The sequence below is a fragment of the Gobio gobio genome (genome assembly GCF_949357685.1).
Source record: "Gobio gobio genome assembly, chromosome: 19".
In the NCBI taxonomy this organism is placed as follows: domain Eukaryota; kingdom Metazoa; phylum Chordata; class Actinopteri; order Cypriniformes; family Gobionidae; genus Gobio; species Gobio gobio.
The window spans coordinates 870,001-880,000 of NC_137112.1; the positions used below are offsets into that span (position 1 = coordinate 870,001).

Below are 10,000 nucleotides of genomic sequence, written 5' to 3' on the forward strand. Positions count from 1 at the left end.
TTGCCATGTTGAATCTGTGATCGGCGGCGGGTCTGTTTGAGTGAGCCGTGAGCGCGCACCTGTCCAGGATTGGGTTAACCTGGCTGGAGGAATCCGTGTCTGCTCATCCTGGCTTGGTCTTTGTGCAACCGATTGAGCCTGGACCACTTGTTCTGGCTTCATTGAGCTCAGCTCAGTCCTTTATCCTGGATGTCTTAATTCTACTTTTGTGCAACGGGCCTCAGGCAGTCTCAACACACGACTAACTAACTCCACCAGGCCCCGCCCCTTTATTCTGCGCATGAATTATGATAATGAGGAGTTTTGTGACGTGTTGTTCCTGGAGAAACTCAAGATGTCAAATAAATCGATTTTTATTTTTAGGATAAGTTGCACTCTTATTGCATTTAAAATAGTTATTTATGCATATTTTGAATTAGGTTTTATTTTTACAGTTTATTTTTCGTTTTTGTTAAAGTTTTAGTAATTTTATGCGCTTTTGTTATTTGTATTTTATTTCAATTTTAGTTGAGTTTAGCTTAATTTTTACTTGTTTAGTGTAATTTTAGTCATGTATAATGTAATAAATGTCAAATAATAATAATAATTTGAATTTTATCAGATGTGGGAGTAGTTGCACTCCTATTACATATTTAGAATGGTTATTTATTATATTTTGAAATGGGTTTTATATTTAATTTGAGTAATTTTATGCGCTTTTGTCAGTTTATTTTGTTTTCAATTTAGCTTCATTTGGACTTGTTTTTTGTTATTTTAGTTCTTGAACTTCAGTTAGTTTAACGCAATATTTATGATTTTTTTCATCAAGTATTTTGATTAACTAACTGAACCAGGCCCCGCCCCTTTATTCTGCATGAATTATGATAATGAGGAATATTGTTCCTGGAGAAACTCAAGATGGCGGCGTTTCAGAAACTCTGAGACGCTCTGAAATCTGTTTCTCTTCAATGTTTGTTTCTCAGGCCCAGATCAGTGTATCGCCCACTCAACCCTTTGGCTCCCACTCGAGGTGTGTTTCTCATTCAGTTACACCTGTGTGTGTGTGTGTGTGTGTGTGTGTGTGTGTGTGTGTGTGTCTCTGTGTGTGTGTCTCTGTGTGTGTGTGAGTGTGTGTGTGTGTAACCTCTCTCTCCCTCTCTCCTCTCAGGTGATGATGATGGTGAGTTAATGTTTGCTCAGTGTGGTTTAACGACCCATGATGCTCCGCTTCTGCTGCTCTCAGATCAGTGTAACGTCTGGTTTCTCTCACAGGTGAAGGGTTCTACAAGTGGCTGGAAGGTGAGTGAGGATTTACACACACACACACACACACACACTCACACACGCTGGCTCTGAGTTTGCATAATGCAAACCGTGCTCTGCTGGTGTTTGGTGGCCTGACGTCGCGCTCGTGTTTTCATACACATTTGACACATCTGACCCTTTGATTCAGTCGTGTGTGTGTGTGTGTGTGTGTGTCTGTGTGTGTGTGTGTGTGTGTGTGTGTGTGTGTTCAGGTCTGTGTCTGGAGAAGCGTGTGTTCTACCGGCTGATCTCCGGCCTCCACAGCAGCATCAACATCCACCTGTGCGCTCAATACCTGCTGGACGGTAAACACACACACACACACACACACACACACACACACCTATGGCAAGCCAGAGTGTTCATATGAGCTTGGGCGGGCGTCTGATTGCACACTGACACGTCAAAAGCCTGCGATTTTACCGCAAAACACACGTCCTTGACGCGTGATTTACCATAAAAGCGTCGTTTTTAACGTCACAGAAAACCCACGTCAGAAACAAACTGAGGGTTCTCCGTTTTAAAGCGGAATTTCCAAATATGTGTTATTTATTTGTTATAATTCGGGTATAGCTATTTTATGCCATCCGTGTTATTTAATTTTTTTTTTTTTTTTTTACAAAAGTTTAATATACGCAAGTTTTTCTTATTGTACTATTTTATTGTTGTTGTATTTTCATTAAAAATAGGCTAATAACGAACAAAAAAATAAACATTTGTTTGAAAGTAATTAAAGAGGAAATGCTCGCAAGAGTGCTATTGTCCAGAGTAGGCTATTAGCACGATTGCAAAATGCGATATTAATGTTATACAACAGTTCAATAAACAATAAGTTGTCTTTTTTTTGTACAGTTTTTTGCCCTATTTTCCCAACAAAAATAGATTCAGACCAAGTGACTCATGAATCAGTGAGTCGATTCAGCGGTTTGAATCGCCAAATTTCAGCAGTTTGGTGGTTGACACGCGATCCGAATCATCATTCGGCTCACTGATTCATAACGCTTCAAACCGCTGAATCGACTCACTGATTCATAATGCTTCAAACCGCTGAATCGACTCACTGATTCATAATGCTTCAAACCGCTGAATCGACTCACTGATTCATAACGCTCTGAACCGCTGAATCGGCTCACTGATTCATAACGCATTTTTCATTTTTGTGTGTGTGTGTGTGTGTGTGTGTGTGTGTGTCTCTGTGTGTGTGTGTGTGTGTGTCTCTGTGTGTGTGTGTGTGTGTGTGTGTGTGTGTGTGTGTGTGTGTGTGTGTGTGTGTGTGTGTGTGTGTGTGTGTGTGTGCTCAGAGGGCTGGGGGAAGCCCGTGTGGGGGCCTAATGTGCAGGAGTTCCTTCAGCGCTTCGACCCGGCGGAGACTAAAGGTGAGGGAACCCGGCGGCTGAAGAACCTGTACTTCCTGTACCTCATCGAGCTGCGCGCGCTCACTAAAGTGTCCCCGTACTTCGAGCGCTCCTTCATCAACCTCTACACCGGCAACTCTGAGGAGGATTCGGCCACCAAAGAGCAGCTGCTGCAGATCCTCAACGAGACCAAGTGAGGACACACACACACACACACACACACACACACACACACACACACACACACACACACACACACACACACACACACACACACACACACACACACACACAGACACACAGACACACACACACACACACACACACACAGAGACACACACACACACACACACACACACACACAGAGACACACACACACACACACACACATAAACATCAGATTTACATATCGCAATAGTGACACTTTAATACAGAATTATTATTTTTTTATGTATAAAACATTTATATTTATATATATTATAGATTATATAAATGTATATACATGCAAATATTTCTTAAATATATACATGCTTGTGTGTGTATTTATATATAAATAATAATTAACAGAATACACACACATATATTATGTAAACACAAACTTTTATTTTGGATGCGATTAATCTTTTGACAGCCCTAATATAGATATATATATATCATGTTTTGTTTCTTGGAAACCCAGATTTGACAAAAGCTTGAGCTGATAGTAACTCGTGATAGGACACAGATGTAAATGTATATTTAACAATATCTGTAACACTTCATCATCCAAAAAGTTTTAATGGGTGAAATTTAAATATTATTAGATGAAGATGAAATATGAAAAAAGATTTGAGGAAAATCAATGAAATATATTTTTTCTTTTTTGGTGTTTTGTGAAAATTATGATTAATATTTATGCAATAATTATGACAATTTTTTTCCTATTGAATATAATAAAAAATGTGTGTGTGTGTGTGTGTATGTATGTTTATATATACACAATTATTATTATTTTTTTTTTTTATAGCTCTATTGTATTTTAGAGCCAAGCCTAGGCCTCATGAAAGCAATGTTTTTAATGAGATCAGTGCCATCTGGTGGACACATTGAGCATTTTACCACACAATAGCACATTTTTACCACTAGAGTGGATCTTGCGTTTTATAAAAAAAATAAAAAAATCATAGCTTCATCGGAATGGTCCAAAACAAACACAAAAACACACACACACACACAAATTAACGCGTGCCATTCCAAAAGCTCATTGTGTTTTTGTGTGTGTGTTTTTTGTCTGTTTTGCACTCTTGATGTTTTAGAGATCTTCACTGTTGAGTTTCTGCATTCTGGCTGATTTGTAGATTGTGTGCACAAAAACTCAGCATTTTCATATTTTTGCCAATTTCCCATTAATTTCCTATGGGGGTCATTTTTGACCCGAAGGTCCTGAGTGTGACTATTTTTTTTAATGTTGCAAGTTATGCAGGGTCTCTTTTATACATTCATATGATTAAAACAAGGTGTGTGTGTGTGTGTGTGTGTGTGTGTGCAGAGCGTTTCCCATGCACTTTGACGAGAGCTCCATGTTTGCTGGTCATAAGATGGAGGCGAAAACATTAAAGGTTTGCCTTGGAAACTTCATCTCGAAATGTCCGTGTTTTTGTTACTCTCTGACCTCTGACCTCTGTCGCCCAGGAGGAGTTCAGGCTTCATTTCAAGAACATCTCTCGGATCATGGACTGTGTGGGCTGTAGTAAATGCCGGCTCTGGGGGAAGCTGCAGGTGAGTAGTGAAGCTCTGGGGTTGAGTAGTGAAGCTCTGGGGTTGAGTAGTGAAGCTCTGGGGTTGAGGAGTGAAGCTCTGGGGTTGAGTAGTGAAGCTCTGGGGTTGAGTAGTGAAGCTCTGGGGTTGAGTAATGAAGCTCTGGGGTTGAGTAGTGAAGCTCTGGGGTTGAGTAGTGAAGCTCTGGGGTTGAGTAGTGAAGCTCTGGGGTTGAGGAGTGAAGCTCTGGGGTTGAGTAGTGAAGCTCTGGGGTTGAGGAGTGAAGCTCTGGGGTTGAGTAGTGAAGCCCTGGGGTTGAGTAGTGAAGCCCTGGGGTTGAGGAGTGAAGCCCTGGGGTTGAGGAGTGAAGCTCTGGGGTTGAGTAGTGAAGCTCTGGGGTTGAGTAGTGAAGCTCTGGGGTTGAGTAGTGAAGCCCTGGGGTTGAGTAGTGAAGCCCTGGGGTTGAGGAGTGAAGCTCTGGGGTTGAGTAGTGAAGCTCTGGGGTTGAGTAGTGAAGCTCTGGGGTTGAGGAGTGAAGCTCTGGGGTTGAGGAGTGAAGCTCTGGGGTTGAGGAGTGAAGCTCTGGGGTTGAGTAGTGAAGCTCTGGGGTTGAGTAGTGAAGCTCTGGGGTTGAGGAGTGAAGCTCTGGGGTTGAGTAGTGAAGCTCTGGGGTTGAGTAGTGAAGCTCTGGGGTTGAGGAGTGAAGCTCTGGGGTTGAGTAGTGAAGCTCTGGGGTTGAGTAGTGAAGCTCTGGGGTTGAGTAGTGAAGCTCTGGGGTTGAGTAGTGAAGCTCTGGGGTTGAGGAGTGAAGCTCTGGGGTTGAGGAGTGAAGCTCTGGGGTTGAGGAGTGAAGCTCTGGGGTTGAGGAGTGAAGCTCTGGGGTTGAGTAGTGAAGCTCTGGGGTTGAGTAGTGAAGCCCTGGGGTTGAGGAGTGAAGCTCTGGGGTTGAGTAGTGAAGCTCTGGGGTTGAGGAGTGAAGCTCTGGGGTTGAGTAGTGAAGCTCTGGGGTTGAGTAGTGAAGCTCTGGGGTTGAGTAGTGAAGCCCTGGGGTTGAGGAGTGAAGCTCTGGGGTTGAGTAGTGAAGCTCTGGGGTTGAGTAGTGAAGCTCTGGGGTTGAGGAGTGAAGCTCTGGGGTTGAGGAGTGAAGCTCTGGGGTTGAGGAGTGAAGCTCTGGGGTTGAGGAGTGAAGCTCTGGGGTTGAGTAGTGAAGCTCTGGGGTTGAGTAGTGAAGCTCTGGGGTTGAGGAGTGAAGCTCTGGGGTTGAGGAGTGAAGCTCTGGGGTTGAGTAGTGAAGCTCTGGGGTTGAGGAGTGAAGCCCTGGGGTTGAGGAGTGAAGCTCTGGGGTTGAGTAGTGAAGCTCTGGGGTTGAGTAGTGAAGCTCTGGGGTTGAGTAGTGAAGCTCTGGGGTTGAGGAGTGAAGCCCTGGGGTTGAGGAGTGAAGCTCTGGGGTTGAGTAGTGAAGCTCTGGGGTTGAGTAGTGAAGCTCTGGGGTTGAGGAGTGAAGCTCTGGGGTTGAGGAGTGAAGCTCTGGGGTTGAGGAGTGAAGCTCTGGGGTTGAGTAGTGAAGTTCTGGGGTTGAGTAGTGAAGCTCTGGGGTTGAGTAGTGAAGCTCTGGGGTTGAGTAGTGAAGCCCTGGGGTTGAGTAGTGAAGCTCTGGGGTTGAGTAGTGAAGCTCTGGGGTTGAGTAGTGAAGCTGTGGGGTTGAGGAGTGAAGCTCTGGGGTTGAGTAGTGAAGCTCTGGGGTTGAGGAGTGAAGCTCTGGGGTTGAGTAGTGAAGTTCTGGGGTTGAGTAGTGAAGCTCTGGGGTTGAGGAGTGAAGCTCTGGGGTTGAGGAGTGAAGCTCTGGGGTTGAGTAGTGAAGTTCTGGGGTTGAGGAGTGAAGCTCTGGGGTTGAGGAGTGAAGCTCTGGGGTTGAGTAGTGAAGTTCTGGGGTTGAGGAGTGAAGCTCTGGGGTTGAGTAGTGAAGCTCTGGGGTTGAGGAGTGAAGCTCTGGGGTTGAGTAGTGAAGCTCTGGGGTTGAGTAGTGAAGCTCTGGGGTTGAGTAGTGAAGCTCTGAGGTTGAGGAGTGAAGCTCTGGGGTTGAGTAGTGAAGCTCTGGGGTTGAGGAGTGAAGCTCTGGGGTTGAGGAGTGAAGCTCTGGGGTTGAGGAGTGAAGCTCTGGGGTTGAGGAGTGAAGCTCTGAGGTTGAGGAGTGAAGCTCTGGGGTTGAGGAGTGAAGCTCTGGGGTTGAGGAGTGAAGTTCTGGGGTTGAGGAGTGAAGCTCTGGGGTTGAGTAGTGAAGTTCTGGGGTTGAGTAGTGAAGTTCTGGGGTTGAGTAGTGAAGCTCTGGGGTTGAGGAGTGAAGCTCTGGGGTTGAGGAGTGAAGCTCTGAGGTTGAGGAGTGAAGCTCTGGGGTTGAGGAGTGAAGCTCTGGGGTTGAGGAGTGAAGCTCTGGGGTTGAGGAGTGAAGCTCTGAGGTTGAGGAGTGAAGCTCTGGGGTTGAGGAGTGAAGCTCTGAGGTTGAGCTCTGGGGTTGAGGAGTGAAGCTCTGGGGTTGAGTAGTGAAGCTCTGGGGTTGAGGAGTGAAGCTCTGGGGTTGAGGAGTGAAGCTCTGGGGTTGAGGAGTGAAGTTCTGGGGTTGAGGAGTGAAGCTCTGGGGTTGAGTAGTGAAGTTCTGGGGTTGAGTAGTGAAGCTCTGGGGTTGAGGAGTGAAGCTCTGGGGTTGAGGAGTGAAGCTCTGGGGTTGAGTAGTGAAGCTCTGGGGTTGAGGAGTGAAGCTCTGGGGTTGAGTAGTGAAGCTCTGGGGTTGAGTAGTGAAGCTCTGGGGTTGAGGAGTGAAGCTCTGGGGTTGAGGAGTGAAGTTCTGGGGTTGAGGAGTGAAGCTCTGGGGTTGAGTAGTGAAGTTCTGGGGTTGAGTAGTGAAGCTCTGGGGTTGAGGAGTGAAGCTCTGGGGTTGAGGAGTGAAGCTCTGGGGTTGAGTAGTGAAGCTCTGGGGTTGAGTAGTGAAGCTCTGGGGTTGAGGAGTGAAGCTCTGGGGTTGAGGAGTGAAGCTCTGGGGTTGAGGAGTGAAGCTCTGGGGTTGAGGAGTGAAGCTCTGGGGTTGAGTAGTGAAGTTCTGGGGTTGAGGAGTGAAGCTCTGGGGTTGAGGAGTGAAGCTCTGGGGTTGAGTAGTGAAGCTCTGGGGTTGAGGAGTGAAGCTCTGGGGTTGAGGAGTGAAGCTCTGGGGTTGAGTAGTGAAGCTCTGGGGTTGAGGAGTGAAGCTCTGGGGTTGAGGAGTGAAGCTCTGGGGTTGAGGAGTGAAGCTCTGGGGTTGAGGAGTGAAGCTCTGGGGTTGAGGAGTGAAGCTCTGGGGTTGAGTAGTGAAGCTCTGGGGTTGAGTAGTGAAGCTCTGAGGTTGAGTAGTGAAGCTCTGGGGTTGAGGAGTGAAGCTCTGGGGTTGAGTAGTGAAGCTCTGGGGTTGAGGAGTGAAGCTCTGGGGTTGAGGAGTGAAGCTCTGGGGTTGAGGAGTGAAGCTCTGGGGTTGAGTAGTGAAGCTCTGGGGTTGAGTAGTGAAGCTCTGAGGTTGAGTAGTGAAGCTCTGGGGTTGAGGAGTGAAGCTCTGGGGTTGAGTAGTGAAGCCCTGGGGTTGAGTAGTGAAGCTCTGGGGTTGAGGAGTGAAGCTCTGGGGTTGAGGAGTGAAGCTCTGGGGTTGAGTAGTGAAGCTCTGGGGTTGAGTAGTGAAGCTCTGGGGTTGAGTAGTGAAGCTCTGGGGTTGAGTAGTGAAGCTCTGGGGTTGAGGAGTGAAGCTCTGGGGTTGAGTAGTGAAGCTCTGGGGTTGAGGAGTGAAGTTCTGGGGTTGAGTAGTGAAGCTCTGGGGTTGAGGAGTGAAGCTCTGGGGTTGAGGAGTGAAGCTCTGGGGTTGAGGAGTGAAGCTCTGGGGTTGAGTAGTGAAGTTCTGGGGTTGAGGAGTGAAGCTCTGGGGTTGAGTAGTGAAGCTCTGGGGTTGAGGAGTGAAGCTCTGGGGTTGAGTAGTGAAGCTCTGGGGTTGAGTAGTGAAGCTCTGGGGTTGAGTAGTGAAGCTCTGAGGTTGAGGAGTGAAGCTCTGGGGTTGAGTAGTGAAGCTCTGGGGTTGAGGAGTGAAGCTCTGGGGTTGAGGAGTGAAGCTCTGGGGTTGAGGAGTGAAGCTCTGGGGTTGAGGAGTGAAGCTCTGAGGTTGAGGAGTGAAGCTCTGGGGTTGAGGAGTGAAGCTCTGGGGTTGAGGAGTGAAGCTCTGGGGTTGAGGAGTGAAGTTCTGGGGTTGAGGAGTGAAGCTCTGGGGTTGAGTAGTGAAGTTCTGGGGTTGAGTAGTGAAGCTCTGGGGTTGAGGAGTGAAGCTCTGGGGTTGAGGAGTGAAGCTCTGGGGTTGAGTAGTGAAGCTCTGGGGTTGAGGAGTGAAGCTCTGGGGTTGAGTAGTGAAGCTCTGGGGTTGAGGAGTGAAGCTCTGGGGTTGAGGAGTGAAGCTCTGGGGTTGAGGAGTGAAGCTCTGGGGTTGAGTAGTGAAGCTCTGAGGTTGAGTAGTGAAGCTCTGGGGTTGAGTAGTGAAGCTCTGGGGTTGAGGAGTGAAGCTCTGGGGTTGAGTAGTGAAGCTCTGGGGTTGAGGAGTGAAGCTCTGGGGTTGAGTAGTGAAGCTCTGGGGTTGAGGAGTGAAGCTCTGGGGTTGAGTAGTGAAGCTCTGGGGTTGAGTAGTGAAGCTCTGGGGTTGAGTAGTGAAGCTCTGGGGTTGAGTAGTGAAGCTCTGGGGTTGAGGAGTGAAGCTCTGGGGTTGAGTAGTGAAGCTCTGGGGTTGAGTAGTGAAGCTCTGGGGTTGAGTAGTGAAGCTCTGGGGTTGAGTAGTGAAGCTCTGGGGTTGAGTAGTGAAGCTCTGGGGTTGAGGAGTGAAGCTCTGGGGTTGAGGAGTGAAGCTCTGGGGTTGAGGAGTGAAGCTCTGGGGTTGAGTAGTGAAGCTCTGGGGTTGAGTAGTGAAGCTCTGGGGTTGAGGAGTGAAGCTCTGAGGTTGAGGAGTGAAGCTCTGGGGTTGAGGAGTGAAGCTCTGGGGTTGAGGAGTGAAGCTCTGGGGTTGAGGAGTGAAGTTCTGGGGTTGAGGAGTGAAGCTCTGGGGTTGAGGAGTGAAGCTCTGGGGTTGAGGAGTGAAGCTCTGGGGTTGAGGAGTGAAGTTCTGGGGTTGAGTAGTGAAGCTCTGGGGTTGAGTAGTGAAGCTGTGGGGTTGAGGAGTGAAGCTCTGGGGTTGAGTAGTGAAGTTCTGGGGTTGAGGAGTGAAGCTCTGGGGTTGAGGAGTGAAGCTCTGGGGTTGAGTAGTGAAGCTCTGGGGTTGAGGAGTGAAGCTCTGGGGTTGAGGAGTGAAGTTCTGGGGTTGAGGAGTGAAGCTCTGGGGTTGAGGAGTGAAGCTCTGGGGTTGAGGAGTGAAGCTCTGGGGTTGAGGAGTGAAGCTCTGGGGTTGAGTAGTGAAGCTCTGAGGTTGAGTAGTGAAGCTCTGGGGTTGAGTAGTGAAGCTCTGGGGTTGAGTAGTGAAGCTCTGGGGTTGAGTAGTGAAGTTCTGGGGTTGAGGAGTGAAGCTCTGGGGTTGAGGAGTGAAGCTCTGGGGTTGAGGAGTGAAGCTCTGGGGTTGAGGAGTGAAGCTCTGGGGTTGA

The 10,000-nt window shown here is 47.9% G+C and overlaps 1 protein-coding gene across 3 annotated transcripts in view; it reads left to right on the top strand.

Moving 5' to 3' along the window:
- ero1b (endoplasmic reticulum oxidoreductase 1 beta) overlaps positions 1–10,000 on the top strand; it is a 26,722-nt gene that overhangs the window by 10,490 nt on the left and 6,232 nt on the right. For 2 of the 3 annotated variants that reach the window (XM_079845143.1, XM_079845145.1), the window contains exons 8-14: positions 963–1,009; positions 1,148–1,159; positions 1,252–1,278; positions 1,497–1,589; positions 2,586–2,832; positions 4,168–4,237; positions 4,311–4,397. In XM_079845143.1, the coding sequence (XP_079701269.1) occupies positions 963–1,009; positions 1,148–1,159; positions 1,252–1,278; positions 1,497–1,589; positions 2,586–2,832; positions 4,168–4,237; positions 4,311–4,397 (583 nt within the window). The remainder of the gene's footprint in view (positions 1–962; positions 1,010–1,147; positions 1,160–1,251; positions 1,279–1,496; positions 1,590–2,585; positions 2,833–4,167; positions 4,238–4,310; positions 4,398–10,000) is intronic. The other variant, XM_079845144.1, reaches the window with a different exon arrangement.